This window comes from Lissotriton vulgaris, chromosome 10 (assembly GCF_964263255.1).
Source record: "Lissotriton vulgaris chromosome 10, aLisVul1.2, whole genome shotgun sequence".
In the NCBI taxonomy this organism is placed as follows: domain Eukaryota; kingdom Metazoa; phylum Chordata; class Amphibia; order Caudata; family Salamandridae; genus Lissotriton; species Lissotriton vulgaris.
The window spans coordinates 269,585,744-269,607,975 of NC_141698.1; the positions used below are offsets into that span (position 1 = coordinate 269,585,744).

Below are 22,232 nucleotides of genomic sequence, written 5' to 3' on the forward strand. Positions count from 1 at the left end.
AATTCAAGCCATACTATTTAATGTGGCAACTTTCATGGTGTACAGTGTATGCTCCACCACGGAATTCTCCTTTATAATATTTCTGCCTTCTTACATTACAAAGCATTCTCAAGTTGTTTCCCATAGGAGTATCTTATCTCCTTTGTAGTGTACAATTTATGAGATTTAATAATTTAAGTTGCTACTTTTGCTACCCCCGTGATAATGCATACTTGTTAAATGAATGTATTGATTTCACTTGTTTGGTGGAAATAATGATGAGCTTGTCCTGCCTTATTTCTAAGTTCGACCATACTCTAGACCACGGGTACTCTTAGTACGGCCCGCGGGCCGCCAGTGGCTCGGCAAGCCTTCCCTGGCAGCCCGCGGACCTTGCAGACAATTACCAGTGTGACTCGGTGACTCTGCTGCTCTGTGGGGGCCAGCCATAGTCAGAGTGGAGCTGCGGGGCTAAAAGGTGAAATACAACACAGCCTCATTAAAATGCGAATGATCTTTTAAAGACCTGTGAAGTGCTCTGGTGCGGCTCTGTGTGTGTGTGTGCCCGGAAGCTGTCTCAGCCCGGACACACACAGGCAGGGTGAGATGACGGTGAGGGAAAGGGAGGGAGGGAACCGGAAACAGAGGGAGGGAGGGAGGAAAAGGGAGACGGAGGGAGGAAAAGGAGACAGAGGGAGGGAGGGAAAGGGAGACAGAGGGAGAGTGAGGGGGGAAAGGGCGACAGATACAGAGTGAGGGAGAGTGAGAAAGGGAAAGGGAGGCAGAGTGAGGGAGGGAAAGGGAGACAGAGGGAGGGAGGGAAAGGGAGGGGGAGGGAGGGAGGTAAGGGGAGACAGAGAGAGGGAGGTAAGGGGAGACAGAGAGAGGGAGGGAAGGGAAGGCAAGGCAGAGTGAGTGAGGTCAAGGGAGACAGAGACACAGTGAGGAAGGAAAAGGGGGACAGGGAGGGAGGGAAAGGGAGACAGAGGGAGAGTGAGGGAAAGGGAGACAGAGGGAGAGTGAGGGAAAGGGAGACAGAGGGAGAGTGAGGGAGGGAATGGGAGACTGAGGGAGAGAAAGGGAGACTGAGGGAGGGAAAGGGAGACAGAAGGAGAGTGAGGGAGGGAAAGGGAGGGAGAGGGATGGAAAGGGAGGGAGACCGGGAGGGAGGGACATAGAGGGAGGGAGGGAAAGTTAGGGAGGGAAAGGTAGGGAGAAGGAGTGAGGGAGGAAAAGGGAGACGGAGGGAGGGAAAGGGAGACAGAGGGAGAGTGAGGGAGGAAGGCAGAGTTAGGGAGGGACAGGTAGACAGAGGGAGAGTGAGGGAGGGAAAAGGAGACAGAGGGAGGGAGAGGAGGAGGGAGACAGAGGGAGAGGGAGGGAAAGGGAGACAGAGGGAGAGGGAGGGAAAGGGAGGGGGAGGGAGGGAGGTAAGGGGAGACTGAGGGAGAGGGAGACAGAGAGAGTAAGGGTGAGTGAGGAAGGGAAAGGGAGACGGAGGGAGAGTGAGGGAAAGGGAGACAGGGAGAGTGAGGGAGGGAAAGGGAGACCGAGGGAGAGTGAGGGAGGGAAAGGGAGGGAGAGGGGGAGGGACAGGGAAAGGGAGGGAGGGGGAGTGAGGGAGTGAAAGGGAGACAGGGAGGGAGGCAAAGGGAGACAGAGGGAGGGAAAGGGAGGGAGGGAGGGAGGGAAAGGGAGGCAGAGACAGCATGAGGGGGAGGGAGGGAAAGGGAGACCGAGGGTGAGGGAGGGAGGGAGGGAGAGGGAGGTAGGGAAAGGGAGGGAGAGGGGGAGGGAGACAGAGGGAGGGAGGGAAAGGGAGAGGGAGGGATAGAGGGAGGGAGGGAAAGGGAGGGAGGGAGGGAAAGGAAGGCATTGAGAGTGGTAAAGGGAGACAGGGAGGGGGAGGGAGGGAGGGAAAGGGAGACAGAGGGAGGGAAAGGGAAAGAGAGGGAGAGGGAGAGGGAGGGAAAGGGAGGCAGAGTGAGGGAGGAACAAGGAGACAGATGGAGAGTGAGGGAGGGAAAGGTAGACTGAGACAGAGTGAGGGAGGGAGGGAAAGGGAGACAGATGGAGAGTGAGGGAGGGAGAGGGAGACAGAGGGAGAGTGAGGGAGGGAAAGGGAGACCGAGTGAGGGGAGGAAAGAGAGACAGAGGGAGAATGAGGGAAAGGGAGGGAGGGAGGGAAAGGGAGGCAGAGTGAGGGAGGGACAGGGAGACAGAGACCGCGTGAGGGAGGGAGGGAAAGGGATACGGATGGAGAGTGAGGGAGGGAAAGGGAGACAGGGAGGGAGAGGGAGGGAGGGAGAGGGGGAGGGAGACAGATGGAGAGGGAGGGAGGTAAAGGGAGACGGAGGGAGACAGGGAGAATGAGGGAGGGAAAGGGAGACAGAGGGAGAGGGAGGTAGGTAGACGGGGAGGGATGGAAAGGGTGGGAGACAGAGGGTAAGGGAGGGAGGGTGAGTGAGGGAAAGGGCGACAGAGTGAGAGTGAGGGAGGGAGGGAAAGGGAGGCAGAGTGAGGGAGGGACAGGGAGACAGAGACAGCGTGAGGGAGAGTGAGGGATGGAGGGAAAGGGAGACGGATGGAGAGTGAGGGAGGGAAAGGGAGAGTGAGGGGGAAAGGGAGCAGGAGGGCGGGAAAGGGAGGGAGAGGGGGGGGGAGACAGGGAAAGGGGGAGTGAGGGAAAGGGAGAAAGGAAGGGAAAGGGAGGGAGGGAAAGGGAGGGAGAAAGAGGAAGGGAGAGGGAGGGGAAGGGAGGGAGAGAAAGGGGTTGAAACAGAGGGGGAGGGAGAGGGAGGGAGGGAGAGGAAGGGAGACAGAGGGGGGGAGGGAGGGAGGGGGAGGGAGGGAGGGAAAGGGAGACAGGGAGGAAGGGAAAGCGAGACACAGGGAGGGAGGGAAAGGGAGGCAGAGTGAGGGAGGGACAGGGAGAGTGAGGGAGGGAAAGGGAGACGGATGGAGAGCGAGGGAGGGAGAGGGAGGAAGGTAAAGGGAGACAGAGGGAGGGAAAGGGTGGGAGAGGGAGGGAAGGAATGGGAGGCAAAGTGAGGGAGGGAAAGGGAGACAGTGTGAGAGCAAGACAGAGACAGAGTGAGGGAGAGTGAGGAAGGGAGAGGGAGGGAGAGGGAGAGGGATGGAAAGGGAGGGAAAGAGAGGGAGGGAGAGTGAGGAAAGGAAAGGGAGACAGAGGAAGAGGGGGACAGTGGGGGAGGGAGGGGGAGGGAGAGTGAGGGAGGGATAGGGAGGGAGGGGAAGGGAGGGAGACAGGGAGAGGGAGGGAGGTAAAGGGCGGGAGAGGGAGGGAAGGGGACGCAGAGTGAGGGAGGGAAAGGGAGACAGAAGGAGAGTGAGAGAGGGAAAGGGAGACAGAGTGAAGGAGGGAAAGGGAGACAGAGGGAGAGTGAGGGAGGGAAAGGGAGACAGAGGGAGAGGGAGAGAAAGGGAGGGAGAGTGGGAGGGATGGAAAGGGAGGGAGACAGAGGGAAAGGGAGGGAGGGAGGCAGAGTGAGGGAGGGAAAGGGAGAGTGAGGGAGGGAAAGGGAGACATAGGGAGAGGGAGGGAGAGTGAGGGAGGGAAACGGAGACAGAGGGAGGGGGAGAGAGACAGGGGGAGGGAGACAGAGGGAGAGTGATGGAGGGAAAGGGAGACGGAGGGAGAGCGAGGGAGGGAGAGGGAGGAAGGTAAAGGGAGACAGAGGGAGGGAAAGGGTGGGAGAGGGAGGGAAGGAATGGGAGGCAAAGTGAGGGAGGGAAAGGGAGACAGTGTGAGAGCAAGACAGAGACAGAGTGAGGGAGAGTGAGGAAGGGAGAGGGAGGGAGAGGGAGAGGGATGGAAAGGGAGGGAAAGAGAGGGAGGGAGAGTGAGGAAAGGAAAGGGAGACAGAGGAAGAGGGGGACAGTGGGGGAGGGAGGGGGAGGGAGAGTGAGGGAGGGATAGGGAGGGAGGGGAAGGGAGGGAGACAGGGAGAGGGAGGGAGGTAAAGGGCGGGAGAGGGAGGGAAGGGGACGCAGAGTGAGGGAGGGAAAGGGAGACAGAAGGAGAGTGAGAGAGGGAAAGGGAGACAGAGTGAAGGAGGGAAAGGGAGACAGAGGGAGAGTGAGGGAGGGAAAGGGAGACAGAGGGAGAGGGAGAGAAAGGGAGGGAGAGTGGGAGGGATGGAAAGGGAGGGAGACAGAGGGAAAGGGAGGGAGGGAGGCAGAGTGAGGGAGGGAAAGGGAGAGTGAGGGAGGGAAAGGGAGACATAGGGAGAGGGAGGGAGAGTGAGGGAGGGAAACGGAGACAGAGGGAGGGGGAGAGAGACAGGGGGAGGGAGACAGAGGGAGAGTGATGGAGGGAAAGGGAGACGGAGGGAAGGGGAGGGATGGAAAGGGAGGGAGACAGGGAGAGGGAGTGAGGGAGGGAGGGAAAGGGAGGCACAGTGAGGGAAAGGGAGACAGAGGGAGAGTGAGGGAAGGAAAGGGAGACAGAGGGAGGGGGGTGAGGGAGGGAAAGGGAGGGGGAGGGAGACAGGGGGAGGGAGACAGAGGGGGAGGGAGGGAGAGGGAGGAAAAGAAAGGGACGGAGAGGGAGAGTGAGGGAGGGAAAGGGAGACAGAGGGAGGGACAGGGAGACAGAGGGAGGGAAAGGGAGACAGACAGAGTGAGAGAGAGAAAGAGAGTGAGAGAGAGAAAGAGAGCGAGAGAGAGAAAGAGAGCGAGAGAGAGATGTGTGTATGCCGGGTCTGGTGGCTCAGTGGATGAAGGTGTCCGCTGCAGGGACCAGTGATCAACCTCATGGTCAGTTTTTTTTGTTGCTCTAGCCCCGCCCCTCCCCCACTGACCCCGCCCTCACTGGTGCGGCCTTCGGACTCAAACCACACTGTAAATTTGGCCCCCGATAGAAAGTTTGTGAGTTCCCATGCTCTAGACGCTTGCTTCAGTTATGCTCCTTTGTATCTTTTTCAGCCCAGGATCCTGGAATCTCTCCAAATCAGTCTCTTTCTGCTGAAAGCGCCAAAGCCTTGACATCTGGTTCCCTGTTGGAGTGTGGGAGCGCACCTGTGGAAGCTTGTTGTCTTGTGATCCTGGCGACTGAGAACAAAGTAAGATTGCTTATTATTTTGCAATTCATTTCCTTCCAAGAATGCCCTTTAACTTGCTCTTATATAGACTTTTAAAAGCATTTATTATTTTCCCATAGGCTAGCGAGGTCCAGATTAGATTATCTAAACTTTAAACTTTGTCCTTTAATGAATTTTCCTACAGAAAATTGTATTTGAATGCCTTTTTAATAAGTCTGACCCTTTCCTCCTGCTGGCCTATTGCCATTTCTGCCACAAACCCTCCCTTCACCGTGGCTCAGTGATAACCCTTCCTCCCCCGTGCTCCATCGAGTTTCACCAGGTAGTGTAAATAGAAGTAATCGAAGTGGCATTTGATTCAGAACAAAAACTTCTCCATCGAAATGTCAGTAATTTGAGGCTAAGCTTCACTACCATGGCTATAATTCAAAACTGTCCACAAAATCATCTACCGGATTTGCCTATTGCAACTGTTCTTTGTTACAATTGTTTCCTCTTTCAATAAAGGTATTTTAAACTTATTTTCATGCAGCTGAAACATCTCGGCATCACCAGTGGAATGCTATGTTGAATGGGGCGTTGTTGAAGGAGAGACTGTTTTAGGTTTATCCTTTTCCAGAATGAAAATGTGGTTGTGTGTGTGGGGCTGTATGGCTACTGCCTGTACCTTGAACTGCAAGAAAACCTAAGCACGCAGCTTTAAACAAGCATTGTTTCGTTCAAGTAGCAAGAAGGCTTGAACTAGGAATGTTATTGTTTTGGGTGGGGAGCTGAGTTGCCGGTTGGGAAGTGTAGGTTCACTGAAGTGTTCCTGCTCTGTCTGACCAATGAACATAGGAATGATTGGCTCTAATTTAGTATTTCACAATATTCAGTACTTCATGCTGCAAAAAATGCAACTAATGCTGTTCATCTGTTTGTTTTGGCTTTACATTTCAAGCTTTGTTTTTTAAATTAAACTTGCATATTATGTTGATTATGGTCTAGAGTGACACCAGATCTTCATCTTTTTTTCTCGGATTTTCCAGCTCATTTGTGTCTCTTCTTGTTTTGCATACATCTCTGATGTCTAGGTTCACTTTTTTCCAGAGACCGCCTACGAATGACAGCATATTTTCAGTGTTTTATCCAAACATTGCAGATGTTGAGTATATATGTCTTTTTTAAGTGTTTGTGATACTTGGTGAGCGAGAGTAATTTTCCTATAGTTGCTTGCTCTGTGATCGCGGCAGGCTAGTTCTCATTGTGTGCGTTTAGCTGCAATTGCCACTCCGTTCCAGGGTTGCAACGGCAGTGCTTCAGAAAGGGCAACCAGCAGCCCCTTACTAATAAAGTCTTAATTGAATTTGTTAAAGGAGCCCTGTCATCCTCTTACTGGTGTCTGCAGCTCCACCCTGCAGCCACTGGAATGCAGGCCATGCACAGTGCCGGTCCTAGGCCTTCTGGGGCCCCGGGCGAAAGAGAAGATGTGAGGCCCCTCCAAGTGACATCACAGAAAGTGAATTTATTGGACGGAACTTGGAAGAATCAATGCACTGTGCTGTGCTCTTCTCACTGTGCTGCGCTGCGCAGCGCTTTTCCCCAGGCCCTCATAATTTATTATTCCCGCAACTGCGGGGCCGGCGGCGGGGCCCTCCTGAGCGTGAGTATTGGACGTAAGAATGCACTGTGCTGTTCTCACTGCGCAGTGCTTTTCCCCAGGCCATCATCATTTATTATTCCTGCAACTGCGGGGCCGGCGGCGGGCCCCCCCTGAGCGCGAGGCCCTGGGCAGCTGCCCATACCGCCCAAGGCTAGGACCGGCCCTGGCCATGCACTTCCACTGTCTGGGAAGCTGTCCTCTGCCTTACGCCAGTACAAAACAGAGGCATCCAGATTGGTCCTGCTCTGCTTTATAATTAATACCATGAGCGAAACCTGAGGATGAACCTCACAAGACATCCACTCCAGCATTTACAGAATCTAATTTTCGATTATATACATTTGCTTATGAATTTTCTCACATTGCTATGATCATGAAGTTTTTGCTTTCTATGAGTGCAGCCCAAAGCACTTGATATTTCTTGACGTATTCATCCAGCCATTACGTTTTGCTTTCAACCTTTGAGCTTATCAACTGACCTGAGTAGAGTTCTGGTCTATAAGTAGGCTATTGCCTTATGGAGGAAGAACTGTTTGCCTGATTTTAGTGGCTGTAAAAAAAAAAATCCTATACCATTGCATAATCATCACAAGTTAATTTCTTCACTCTTGCATCCACTAACTGCATACTATCTATAAAAAAAAATATCCTCCATATCCCTAAAATCCGGCATAACAAACTGACCTTTAATTAAATCTTCTGGTTGTCGCTTCCTTTTTTCTTTCAAACTGCTCGTCCTTCCCTTCCATCTCTTGCATTCCTTCTGCCTCTGAGCACAGCATACTCTGCCACAAGCGTTTACCTTAATGTCAATTAATGTAATTCTGCAAATTGCCCACTCACTACTCCTACAGGATCACAACCTCTCCTTCTTCCTCTGAAAGTAATGCCCATGCAACCTAACACTACCTAATCTTCTCTAGCTAATCTACCATTTCTATCAACCATGTGCTTGAGCTCATGTACTCCCCACTAATGATCACAATGAACTCATATGTATTTAATCCACCACAAAGGAAATGTAGTGAGTGCATGGAATGGTTTGTTTGGGCACACAAGATAAATCCTGTTAGCCAACATTACCCAGAAATGCTGAACTTACCACTAACCTTGGGTTCCGAAGCAGCGTGCTGCCTAGCGGAATGCACATCAGCTCTTCGTCAGGGGTAGTAAAATGCAGTTAGAATCTCAATTATGTAGGATCTGGCTGAAGCATGAATCTTTTGTTTCTGTATTCCTTCCCACAGAGGTTTGCAACACAAAAGGTACCAAATGACTCCTGAGTCACATGTAACACCTGTATCTGTTGTTTACTTGTTGGATTTGTTTGAACAGGTATTTACATAGTTAAAAAAGGAAATTAAAATGTAAAATCTCAGAACGGAACATGCTTTTAGCTAAAAAGTGGATACTGTCCTATTAGTGGTACATGTATCAAGTGCCTGTTGCCATTTATTGTGCACATAAAAGTTCAAGAGATTTACTAAGCAAAAATTACCAATGTCGTGGTGGTGAAAACCAGCATCTTGAGTTCATAAATATTAGTTTTTTTTACCTTTGATAGAAAAGACTGCGAAGTCAGCCCTATGCCATGTGTAATGCATTCATCTAGTCCTGGATTTCTAGCCAACAGCACACTGCATTCTCACACTTGGAATTACACTTTTTCCCGTTATAAGTAATGGCCAAGTGTCTCAGCATACTAAGTTTTGTTAGGTAAAAATTAAAGACTGGCTGAACAAACCAGATGGAGCCACTTGCTAGCTGTGTTCTGCATGTAATGTTAATATGCATTTGCATAGCGCACTATCATCGTGCCGCTAGGTGCTTTCATTGAAGGCAGAATCAAGACAAATGACAAGAACATTTCACTTGAGGATCATGTATGCTGTTTGATAAGCCAAGATTTCAGGTGGCGTCTAAGTGGAGATACAAATTTTCCCAGGTGAAAACTATGTAAAAGAGAACTTGTTCGAGCAAGCCGAAAAGCTACATCCACTTGTTCTGCTCTTTCCAAATCTTGGAATAATCAGAGGATTTGTTGACGAGGAGCAAAGAGTCCTCTTAGGAAATCAATGTTCTTAGGCAACATTTTGGCAAAAGCTGAGGCATCATTTGATAGCGACTTGTCATTTTGAAATGAATTCCTTGTCACAATAGAAGCTAATGTCGTTTTTGTAAATTAAGGCTCATACAAGCAAAACGGAGTGCGCCTACTACCTATCTGGTTGTGTATTCTGGGACGATTTTTATTTATGGAGTATAGTTCTAGGTAGTTCCAAAGAAAGAGAATTGACAGAGTCCAGGCGAGAACCAATTCAAGCGGTTATGAAGATGTGCGTACCATTAGAAGATATGTAAGGGATAATTTTTCCAAGGATTTTGATATGAAGGTAGATGAGGGGCAACCTCAGACATATTGGCTGACATAGCTGATTATGTATCTTTACCCTGAACCTCTCCACGCATGTAACGGGTAAAGGTAGGTTGCCCAATCCACAATGCCGATAAGTTTTGAGCCCCAAGCTGCTCCAGCCCTTTATAATAAGGACTTTCACAGTTTCTTCATTCAACTTAAGTTTGTTGCTGCCCATCCATTGCAATATAACAAGCATTGGCATAGCCAATAGATCTCGCTTTTGAGACCTTATAAGTATTTAGTTATGCAGCACAATATACATGGTGCAACAACATCAACTGTTGCATGGCTAAACACTTATAAGGTCCCAAAGGCGAGACCGATTGGCTATGCCAATGCTTGTTATTTCATTGTGAAGGGCATAATACAGTGATTACCTAAAAGTAATCACAAACTCTCAGATTACACCTAATTCATGAATGACTGAGACGAGGAAGAGTTGGGGGTGTAATGCCCGGACATTTTAGGTACGGAGAGGTAGGTGTAAGTGGGAATAGGTAAAGTAGATCAAGTTTGAAAATGATGAGACAAATTTGGAAAGCAATGCATGTGAGGGAGAAAAAGTATTTGATTTATGTCAATTGAATAACGCAAGGGTGAGCATGTTGTGTCGTGTTTACGCACGGTTAGATGGTGTTATGAATCCCAGGGTATGAGCCTTTCAAACCTTGCTCTGTAAGTGTAAGACCTGCACTCCTTCTTTAATCCTAAGTGTTGAATGTGTAATCTAGTTTTAAGTCAATAAGGGAGTGCCCTGCTGAGGGTTGTCCCCACAACCCTGTCTGGTAAACTGCTCTGTCAAGGCCTGGACATCCTTTTTTGATAGATTTGTATGTTTGGGTTTGTGATAGTTCACTTTCTCAAGGTCCTTCTTGACGAGTATTTCAAAATTATCCAGTGTGTTATGTAAAATAGGAGACATGAACTTGCTCTTGGGTCTGAAAACTTCGGGGTGCTATTTCCACAGGTATTCTCAATTGTAGAAAAGAACCACTTCAACCTAATTTTCTCAGAAATTTAAATAGAGCTATTTCTGTTTCCAATCCATTTGAAACATATGTTGGAACAAATGATGTGCCCTTGTTTAGTACATTTGTCTCTTCACGTTAGTGTCCTCTTCGAGATGTTCACTACTAAGTTACCCGTTTCACTATCCGTTGTGGTCTTCCGCTTTCGCTTGGTTTTTTCGTGTTTTTTTCCCCGCCTTGTTCGTCTCTTTTTTGTTCCGTGGATCTGTCGGGTGGAAGGTTCGATGATGGGCCATCCCCTAAAAAAGACGGTTTGTTAATTGTTGATGACCCTTGATCAGAGGTTCTACCAATTGCTTGTGAGCCATTCGATGGTGCCAGAGCTCTTAGTAAAGTCAAGTCTTCGTCAGGTACTATACTCTCTTCGGAAGATGTTTGTTTAGTATTTTTGGTGAAGAATCTTTTCTGGGCATATGCTTCCGCCCATGTGTACACTTCGTCCAGCTTGTAATCTATTGTATCGCTACGAAATTTCCTGATTTTGCGATCGTGTACTTCTTTTGCATGATTATCCAACTTCTCATTCAGGTCCTCCAGGATCTTACCCCAATCTTCTACTGGTATGTTTTGAGAGAGCTCCTCTTTTAGTTTAAAGATATCCTCCTTTAGATCATTTAGAATGAGGGCTATTGTAATATTTGTTTTTGTATATAGCAGTTATTGGTATCTTATCATAATGATTTTCTTTGGATATAATTCAGATGTGAATTAAGCTGATAATTTCATTCAGAATATATATCAATACAAAGCACTATGATTGTGTTTTTGCTTACTTGATTACCACACTATTGATTTTTTGAATTAACAATTGTTTACAAGAGAATAGAAGAATAGAAACCCTAGGGACTTTGGTAGAGTACCTTGCAGACCTGGATGTGTCCAGGCCTTGACAGAGCAGCCTTTCAAACCTTGCCCATGCTGAGTTCGTATATTGTATTTTTGTAGTTAAAAACCTCTTAGCAGTGATATTCCGGTATGTGTCAGTGAAATGATAAGACATTTACTGGCTTAAATGTGAATTCTGTCTTAAATGCTAGTTTCCTGCTGCACAGTTTATTATGGGAAATTAACATAGGCTGCCTCATCTGTGCAACATCCACCAAAAAGGAAAATGTGCAACGGGGGCAGCTTTTGAACAATAATACAGTTTGATTGAATCAGCCATGCTGGTACCTTTAGTGAGAAATGCCTCACTAGAAGATCGGATTCAAGGGAAAACAATTATCTGTGCGCTGTTTTATCGCAAAGCAAATTCTGAGCCTCAATAATAACACGGAATGAGCATGGGATAAGGCTTCTTGTTTTATCAGAACCAGGGGCGTGCATTTTCAGAGCAGGAGGACTTTACTTATCAGAGTCTCAGAATTTCCCACAAAGTCCCGAAACTAAAACGGAGTTTCCCACCACCCCATCTGCATTGTGAATGTGGTCCACTCACCCAGTGAGTGAATGTCCCATGTTTATCTACTGTGGCTGTTGCAACATGGCGACTGCTACCTGCTAATTGTGCAATTGTCCAGCAGTGAAAGGAAAGAGAACAAGCGTGCATGCATCATGCTGAAAGTAAAAAAAAAAGTTTAACGAGGAGATGAGGGGACAGCAGGGGTTGGGGAGAGAGGAGGGGGCCTGCGACTGTTTCCCTCGCGTGAGGGGAAAGGAACCATCTGTTAATTACAAACAGATGGTTACGCAAGGGAATCGCCAAACGTGCACGCGTTGCCATTCAAAGCAATACAATACGTGCATGTTTTTGCCTGAAAAACTGAATCGATTTCTAAAGATCTCCTCCTATGCAGCACATGTGCGCTGCGTAGGTGAGACCTAAAAACACATGCTTTGTTGAAATTCAGTGTGGGAGGATGGACTGTTATTAAGGCAGAGTAGAAGCTTGGTATTGTCTGCATACATATATGATCTGGCACCTTCCTCCAAAATCGCCTTTTCTAATGGCACAACATATATGTTGAACAAATTTGATTATGTTGAAGAACCTTGGGGAACCACACATGTTTGTGGTGCCTTTTGAGAATAAGTATCCGTGTTTACTTCTGAAAAACGGCCAGACCAAAAGGATTTGATCCATTGACTTGCTCTCATAATAATACCTAGTGCTCTGAAACGGTCTAAGGGGATGGACTGGTCGACTGTGTCGAAAGCAGCAGATTGATACAGCAAGATCAAGGCTTTCATGTGACGTGAGTCAAGCTTGCATCTTGGATCATCAAGAATGGACAAAAGTACTGTTTCAGTACCATGGTCCGGGTTAAAGCCTCCTCGATTGTCGACTAATCACTTATTAGTTTGGATATATTTGTACAGTCGTTTTACATACCAGTAGCTGTAGTATATTTTTCTGGAGGTGTTTTTTTATTGATTTAGAACTATTAAAAGTGTTTGACGAAAAGATTCAAAATCATCCATGACTTGTGATGTGATACCTTGTAAATGGTGGGTTTAACAAAATATTTAAGTGTGTGTCATTCAAAAATCATACTTCTATTTACCAGGAGCTTCCAGTAAGAACGCCTTTACATAGTACCATTTCACATTAAGACTACCTTTGTTTTATACAGTGGTACTTAACATACTACTTACAGTGTACATTCTTTTCGTTAGCATGTTTAGGACACCCTCACACTTCAAATATTTTATTTCCTATTGTTTTTAGCTCCAGGGATTGTTCTAGCACCAGCCCTAACACCAAACTGCCCATAAGTTTAATAACCTTCTAGAAGTGCCTGTATCAATAATTTCTTCATATCTGCTAAACATTGTATGAACTTGTTGTTCTATCTATATTTTGGCCTCACACATGACATCACTGAAATCATCTTAAATAACATCAACTGTACTGATATCTCAAATTACACCATTGAAGGCTTAACTGGTATTACACATCATCCAACATGACATTGATACCATCACCTTTCCAAGCTTTTAAGACTTGAAAAAAATCCATTGGAACTAACATAAATAAAAACTCTCCAAAAGACTTTAAAGGCATACCCGTACAGTTATTGTCTTACTCCACCCCTTGCCACAGCATATAAGCCGATGTAAGTCATTAGCAAACATTCAATGACATCTACATTGATGACTTGCATTCTGTCGGAATTCTTCTACCCTTCCAAGTAGATATTTGCCTGAACTCTAAGCTATGGAAATTATTCTGATTCAGTGGCTTTGATGACGAGGTAGACAAAACGTAATCCACAGTTGCTTTTGGATGGCTTCTGGAGTACCCCTGGACCACACAAGCTATACATTTCCTTACCTCCCAGTAGGTAGTACACCAGGTGTGCATTTTTTGTAAAAAATATTTTAATTATTTACCTCAACATTTACTTGGTATTTATGGTGTAAATCTTGAGCTTATGCACTTTTATTTAGTTATGTTTTGTGCTTCCTAGATCTTACAACCAAATCTCTGCCTTCCATTTGGTAATAAGTAATAATGCAAGGAATAATTGAAGCACACAGGATATTTCTGCCATAGCACACTTCCTTAAATGCTATCATCTAGAGGACCATGCTGCAAGCGTCTTGTGGATAAAACATGTTGTTTTCTAAAAACATTTTTAGGTTCACTATTTGATTGTCTGCTTTGCACATTAAGCAGATTTGTGGCCTAATGCATATTATAAAAGCAGCATCTATTCCATCACAGTCTGAAAAACCGAAGCATTAGCAAAGCCAATGGGACTGACGTTGGCAAGCTGGTATGTTGGTTAATATTTAATTTTATTTTTATTGCAAGGATAGGCTGCAAAACGAGAGGTTATATCCCCACCTAAACGATGCAGTCACATTCCTACTTGACACATTTTTATTAAATAAACACCATTTGCTGATATGGCTGTTTTACTGGTGATGCTTTTTAAAATAACAAGCCTTTAACTGTACCATGCGTTGTATTACTATTTGTGAAGCAGAGAGGAATTATTTATCACCTAACCAAGTACTCAAATCAGAGGCAGTTACAATATCACATTTTTACGATAACTTTGGAAAAGAGGTCGTAAATAAATCATCATTTAACTGAGCACCTGAAGTGAAGGTAAAAAAATAACCAGTATTTATAGTTATTATAAAAAAATTAATTAAGTCAAAAGCACCATTTGAACCATCTTTGTCACAGAAGAGACAGGAACTATGTTTAGGTGAAAGTAAACAATGTGCACACACTTTTTGCAGTCACTCAAAGTGAAGGAAACCAACAGGTGAAGTCGGCCAACCCATTGCCCAATGCTGTATGCTGTGATGAGAAGCAATTTGTGATTGACAAACAGACCATGTCAAGAAACCTTCTGATTAAAACCCCTCTATATATGTATTTATGTATGTATTTTTTTTAAAACAATAGTCTGGCAAACCAACTAAAACTTCTTCAAAGGCCAAACTTAATAGGGCCTTTATCACAGAATTAACAATCCCAATAGTTGATTTATGTTGATCCACATAGTCTGTCCTCTGAGTGATGCCTTCATTCAGGGTAATAAAATGTGTTCCTCTTCAACCAAGGCGGCCTGAGAGAAATCTCTATCCCATCCAATCTCCATGACACCCAATTCAAAAATATAATCCTAATAGAGTATGGCACCTCAGCTCCACTGTAACATTACCTTGTAGGTCTTAATCAGCTCTAAGCCTGCACCAGCAGTTGTTCTGAACATTTGTAAACTTGGTTCCGGCAGTAGATCATGTTTACAAACAATGCTGTGAATGCTGTCTAGGACCATGTGAGGGTCAACAAGAGTTCTTCCTAAATTGGTTCCAAATAGCTCAGGTACAGATATTAATTTGGCCCAGACAGCAGACCACGTTTTTGAAAATACAGATCAGACAAGAAAAAGTGGTGGACCTGACCGAATTCTTGTGGGGGAGCTGCAGCCAAACTAGAAAGAAAATAGCCGTACTCACCATGCACTGGACAGTATAACTCTATCCCAATAAGAAATAAGAACAAAGAGGAGCCCCTTAAAACCAAAAGAATTAGGGCACTATACAGTAGGAAAAGAGAAATATCCTTTGGATTTTATAACAACCTTTCATTTACCATTCATCAATGCCTTCCTATACAGCAGGTGTATACGCACCCTTCATGTACCGCCACATATACACTCAAGAGAATTGTCAGATATTTCTCTTTTCCATCAGTATAATTCTATAGCAGAAAACAAAGGGGAGTAAAGGAATGGAAAGATGGAGCCTTCCAAGTCAGCAGAGACCGGATTAGATTTAAACAGACCACCACCTTCTTAAGTTGCTATACGCAGTCAGGGAACCTAAAATAGCTTACCTTCCACACTTTATCAGATGTTCACACATGTGCCACGCTTATCCATCTCTATATACCCGTTGCACATCATATTTTCCCTGCTGAATCATACAGATGGAGGTGAAAGACCCTTTTAAGTGGGACTGACTCAGAACCTTTAGAAAGGTGAGACCAGTTGGCATCTCCCAAGCAGGTAATGGATAAAACGTCCTGGCCTTTCATTATCAATGATGCTGTTGCCACCTCCAGTATAACAAAAAAAATCTGTTAAAGAAGGCAGTAATTATTCTCACTAAGAGGGGACACGTTGATCATGGTGATGCATGTATGCTGACCCACAACTGACCTCTGAACAGATTAATTACAGATCACCACAACCAGCAAAAGAGCACCCAGAAGGCGTCCATAAAGCTTCGGCTGGACAAAGGAAAGGTATGAGGTGGGGGAAGAAAACAGACTCTCAGGCCCAGAAGGGGCCTCAGAGGAAACTCAATGTCCAGTGGACGGGGGAAATGCCATTGTGAAGTCGCCATTCTGAATTTCCCTAGAGCTTTTCTTATCCAGTCATTTGGACTACAATTTCATTAGGACTCAATTCTATTATTATATTTAGCATGTATATTTAACGACGAAGGCCCCTTTGTTGGATGCAACTGCCCACATTCATCAATACACTGATTAAACAAAACTTTACATTAAGTTGTCATATGTGTATGATATTAGAACATCCTTGATGATCTCTACAGGTTAATGATCCACCCTTAAGTTGAACTCATTGAAGACTGAATTCTTAATTATTCCTCCTCCTTATTATCATGTGCACAACGACCTCAAAATTCTGCCTGAAAATGAACCCCATCCTGCAGTTTCTCCATCCGCCCAATTCGCTGGCCTCGCTCTTTCCTTGTGTCCTAAGTTTCAAAGCACACACTGACAAAGCCAGTAAATCTAGTATTTTTCAGTGACTATTCCTTTGTAAAAAAAACAGGCATCTCATCGCAGCTTCTGACTTATGATTAATTTCAAACTAAGGAGGGTAATATATTATGACTGATGTTTCCTAGTGTTCCCTTGTGTCACCTTCAAAGCTGTAAGTGTTTAAATACCATGTCAGTAGACAACTAAATTCTATATTCTGAAGTACAGAACAAAAAAATATTCTTGACTATCCATACTTCTCTCAGCACAGACTTTCTATTTAGTCCAGAAATTGGAAACATTAACTTTAAACTTGTCTTGGGTATCTTCTCCATCAGATACCTCTCCCCGAATGGCTTTTCCTATATCGTCTCTTCTCATTTGATAAATGTATCTAGCTACAAAATTTGTTTTCTATGTCTATCCTATTCCTCAGTACCACGTGGGGTTCCTTTTCCTCCTGTAGTTTGTTTGTTCATTGGTAAGTGCTTCAGTAGCCAAGGGTCTGGCAGCGCTTTATATAAATAATTCACAGGTTGTACCATTTATTTTTGTTCCATTCAGATCTTTTTAATGTTATAATAAAACTAATACATGTGTGAGCTACTTTGATATTGAATATGTGTAAGATTGTTACACTTGCTAACAGTAAGGATAAAAGGAATGATTTACAGAAGCAGCAATTACCTTTACAGTATTTGAAATTACAATGTGAAGTTAGCATTTTCTGACAAATGTAATTGTTCATACCTAATACAATTATTAAGTGTAGGAAGTAGGATTGCACCGTTCTTCTGGATAGACAGATGCACAAAAGGGAAACTAAAGAAAAGCAAGAAAAAGGGAACGAAAATAAATGAGAGGAAAAACAAATCAATGTAGTTGAGAGAAAATAAGGAAAGATGAGGAAACAGTAGAATATAAAATCAGAGTAGAGCTATGGTTGGAGTAGAATACCAAAACTAACACTTCAATGCTGGGATGCATTTCACTAAAGAGATTTTGCCGACATAGCAGAATTGCAGAATAACTATCAGAAAGGCTGAGCAGAGATGATAAATTCATTCAACGCAATGGATAGGGGTATGGCACTATTAATAAGATCTGTGTTCCCTAAAGCAACATTGCCAGATGTTCTTATTTAAATAACCCAGGCCCACAGTTTATTAATTGGAAGTTTGTTTACTTGCTTCCAATTTTCTCTGATCACTTTTAAATCTACTGCAAGCATCAAATCAATAAGCTATTGTGACTGCATTTGGTAATGTCTGCTTCTTTCTTCCCTTCCAGGCAGCTGCGGAGGAACTCTGCCTTCTTCTTGGCGAGGTCTTCCAGATTGTTTACACAGAGTCCACCATCGACTTTTTAAATCGTGCGATATTCGATGGGGCCTCAACGCCAACCCGCCACACCTCTGTGCACAGTGGTACGTGAAAAGCAGATCTCTGAGGGTCCAGACCGTTCAGATCTTTCGTTTCAGTACTAAGTAAATTGGAGAATAAATCTTTGGTCACCTTCAAAATAATGATTTGGTATATAAATGCGGCCTCTCTCCCTCTGAGATAACCTGAAATATAGTGTTTTAGACAACTGTTGATCTGGGAAGAATATTTCAGGTGGGGACAGAGGAGGGAGAGATGGTGATGTGTATGTATGTGTCTATGTATGAACACTGGTTCATAATGGTTAATTTCAGAATCATGTTCATGTCCTGTTAGCTGCTCCAAATGATTACTGCATGTATGATTATGGTGCAAGACCCTAACTTCATTTTGATTGGACAAGATTAGTTTCACAGCTATGAGATGCATCTTTGCTTCTAGTTCCCCTATTTGTGTTTGAAATCAGTGGTTGGTCAGATTTGGTCTGGCGAGCGAAGTAAAGAAGGGAGCTTATCTTCTATGTTTGGTAATAGTAGGATTTTTGTGTTTTGAACAGTTGAAAGACTGGGCAGGGGTTATGGATGTGCAATGGAAATACCATGGCCAAAGTGACATTGATTTTTATTTCCATTTTCCTGGTCTGCTTGTTTCCTTACTTCCTCAACAATCTTTTGTATACTTCAGAGGCGCCTAATATCTTTCACCCAGGAGTGCTGCATAAGACTGTCAAATAAAATATTAAGCAGTTTTAAACCAACATGCCAATCATTTCAGTGTTTGTAGAGTGAAAATGTTTTTAACAAAATTAGGTACTTTAGAAAATAGTGCAAAGGCAGCAGCACTGTGAGTTTCTCTAAAACAAACATCAAGTGTAAGGGAGATGGTAACAGCAGTAATGCATTGTTCTCTCAGACACACCAAAGCAGGTATGGTGTATCCATCAGCCACTAAGGAGGCACAGTCGGTCCTGCAGCAGACATGGACATTAACTTACAGATACGGTGGAATAAGCTTTGTAATTACATTTGGTGGACCAAGGACACTAATAGTGACTAGAACTGGCTCTATACACAGTACGTTTGTCCATTGTGTAACCTTTCAAAAAGCAGGACCATGTTAGTATTATGTGTAGACTGAGTTTGTAACATTGTTCAGAACAGTTCACCATTAGAATGTACATGCTCCTGTTTGGGAAGAAAAGTGTGTTTGATGTGTGGACAAGGAAATCCCTCTTTTGAACTTGATTAAAGTGGCTGCTGTCTTGGTCCACGTTGGGTAAAACTTGCATGGTACAAATCCCAGAGTGTTGTTCTAGCTGACACCTAAGTGGCTCATTCAAATAGGATAGATACATGAAGTTACACCATGTGTCCGTATCAGTTTTAGTGAACAGTTTTTAGTGTGTGAAATGGCAGATTTACCAAATTTTTCCCTCTCTTTTGCAGATGATTCTTCCTCGAAAGTGGATGTTAAAGAAGCTTATGAATTGGAAGCAAACCCATTGTACGTTTACTTTCCTCGTATAAAAAGTGTCTCCTTTCTATTTTTTCCAGTTTATCACTTGGATATTCCACATTACGAATGGATTTGTATGGCATGAGTGTGTGTGCTTGTATGGGGAGAGAATAGCATTCATATAGCTTGTGTGCTCCAGTGTGTCTATGCACTTCCACAGACTGCCTTTGAGACTGGGCTTTGACATTCTGTGTTGGCATGTGCTAAGGGTTCACATTTGGCATGTTCACATTTTGGTATGCTCAAAATACGGGTTCAGATCCTAGTAGCCAAAGTCAATATTCAGCTGGAATTAAATACTTGTGCGAAAAAATAGGAGTGAAAGGGAAAGGCAATGTAAAACTCTTATTAGTGACTTTGTAGCATGTGTGCTGGATTGTTTTAGATGTGCTAATGTATGCACTTTTTGATTTTATATGGGCTCTTGAGCCATGGCACACCCCACACAGCTTCCCCCACCACTCACTGATTCATGTTTTTCCTGATTTTCTCCTTTCCTATTTGCACAAAAGCGTGTAGCCTGGTATTAGATAAATAAGTTAAACTAATTTCCCTATTCAGTTTTTCATTTAGCTCCTTATAAGATTTTCATAGAGTTTTCCGTTCCTCTCCTTCTGTGCTAATTTTTACAAACATTGTGTTGTAGAAGATATCCAAAAAGGGACAAGTAGGGTCTCAAATATGAGCTATGTGTGAGCTTGCATTAATTCTCACTGACCCTCAGTGTTAAAGCAGAAAATGCATAAATGAACCTTTGTTTTGTTGTGGGTTAATTTTCTTGAGCTGAATGGACCTAGTGGACCCATTGCAAACTGGCTTGACTGACTTCTGGGTTCGGGATAGTTGCATGGTAAAAGGACATTGAATGGGTGATGCAGACTTTTTTTTAAATATTCAGCTTTCTTGAATAAGAGATGTGGCTAAAGAGAGACTATTTAGAGGATCTTGGTTAGCTCATCCAGCGGCAGATGTTCTACCATATTTTTTAAGGGGAACAGCGTTTACAACGCAACTTTTACCACACAGTACCTTTACCACGCAACTTTTACAACCCAAGTCGTTACGACGACTTGCGCTGGGGGGGGGCGCTGTAGGATAGCGAATAGTTTAATTTACTATCGAAAACCTTCCCTACTATCCACGGGGACTGGAGTTGGAATAGTAAATTAAACTATTCACTATCCAGCGCCCCCCAACGCTAGTCGTTGTAACGACTTGCATTGTAAAACCTGCGTGGTAAAGGCATGCGTTGTAAAAGCATGCGTAGTAACGACATACATCCCTTATTTAATGTTAAAACTGCACAACCATAATGGGAAAGCAGTCCAAATTTGGGAATTTCCTGGACATAAGTGTCGGAGAACCATTCCATTCTAAGGAACTCTGCAAGATGGTTTCTCACACATAAAAACTAGCAGTGGCCTTTGCGTGTCTGAAGATACCACAGATAACATCTTATGGGCTACATATGTGTAAAGTGATCAATTCAGTAACAGCAGAGTGACCATTTTCCTGATTAGTTTTGATTCCGAATTCCTACTTATCACATTGCCTGAAAGTTTACAGCATAACTCAGTTTCTTTAGATAGATCGAAATTATAAATATCTGGTGAGAGTGCAAGCATCTCTAAAGTCTGAGATCAAGTTTCATCATACTGTGCATAAATGAAGATGTAAAAATTATGGGGTCCTAGAAACCTTACTTTCTGCACCATGAACCTATTCACATGTTGTGCATTCTTTGACCATCTAGTGGGTGACTTCGGAAAAGACTTGTTTTTCATAAATAAAGTGTGTTGGTTGTTTACCCTGGGTAGATGTCGTCCTGAACTCCACAATGCTGCACAACATATTTAAAGTTTTAGAACTACATGTCCATCCACGATCGAAACCTGTCAGAAAAGTTTTAATGATGACAATGAATTGGCCATTACCACAACTTCAGTGAATCAGGGAACATGAAAACGAAGATATCAAAGTGTGCAACTCTTGGTGGTGAAAGATTTTGGCTCTATGGAGGTCTCTAAATAATAAAGCAGCAGGAATCCCAGATTCTAGATCAATAAAAAAAAGTAATAAAAAACCCAAGTCTGCAGTATTCCACAAAGTTAGTCCGCTAAGATACACAACACAAAGCCTAGGAAAAAAAGCCTTGGGTGGCTTATTGATGTTGTCATCTAGGCAAACTGAGGTTTCTTGAGATTTTGATGTCTCAAAAATCATAAAAATGTTGTGTCAGCACAAAGAAGGGAGGTATCCGTTTAAGTGGAGATGAAATAGTCTAAAGTGGAATGTAAGTAGAAATTCTTCATTTAAGGAAAGGGTTTTCCTCTATGGAAGATAGAGCCCTCACACACCAGCTGGGTGTCATGCTTCATCATAGGGCTTAGCTCCTCGTGGGGCCCGCGCTTCAATGCCCCATGGGCCCTGCTGGAGGGCTCTTTGGTGACGATCTTCTCTTTAAGTTGAACGGGTGCACAGGGGTCTGTGAATCTAGGTTAGGGTGCGTGTCATAAGAACTGTGGTTAAAACAACCTAAGGAGTCTCAAAACAGGGTTTATTATATGAGCCCCTTGTTAGAGTTAATAACAGGGAAGTATGAGAAAGCTCTCAATAGTATGTGATGGACAGTGACCGTTTCCACACTGGAAATGTTTTTTCAAAGGTCAACATTGTTCACGCCTACTGGTGCAGGAAGGAGCCGGGGCATTTCTTCAAGACCAAAAGTACTGTGTATAGGAGTAACTTCTATCCTGCACCAGGGCTAGTTTGGGTGTGGTGATAGAAGGGTGGGAACAGCCCCTGAAAAGAATGTTTTATGTGTATCTCATGGGACATTCAATGGTAAATTGTACCAGGTAATGAGGTCCCTAATTGACTATACGAAATCCAACCAAATGGTTATTTGTTTCCAAACCCCATGGATCGTGGCCGAGTACTGCACGACAACTGCAGTCAGACAATGACTGCGTCCAGATGGGCAGAGAGGGGTAGGTCTTACACGCGAC

At 44.2% G+C, this 22,232-nt stretch overlaps 1 protein-coding gene across 2 annotated transcripts in view; it reads left to right on the forward strand.

Annotated features, from left to right (window-relative positions):
- The window catches only part of CCM2 (CCM2 scaffold protein), a 399,736-nt gene that overhangs the window by 353,075 nt on the left and 24,429 nt on the right, over positions 1-22,232 (forward strand). For both annotated transcript variants that reach the window (XM_086940990.1, XM_086940989.1), the window contains 3 exons: positions 4,927-5,063; positions 17,618-17,753; positions 19,155-19,212. In XM_086940990.1, coding sequence (XP_086797116.1) covers positions 4,927-5,063; positions 17,618-17,753; positions 19,155-19,212 — 331 coding nt within the window. The remainder of the gene's footprint in view (positions 1-4,926; positions 5,064-17,617; positions 17,754-19,154; positions 19,213-22,232) is intronic.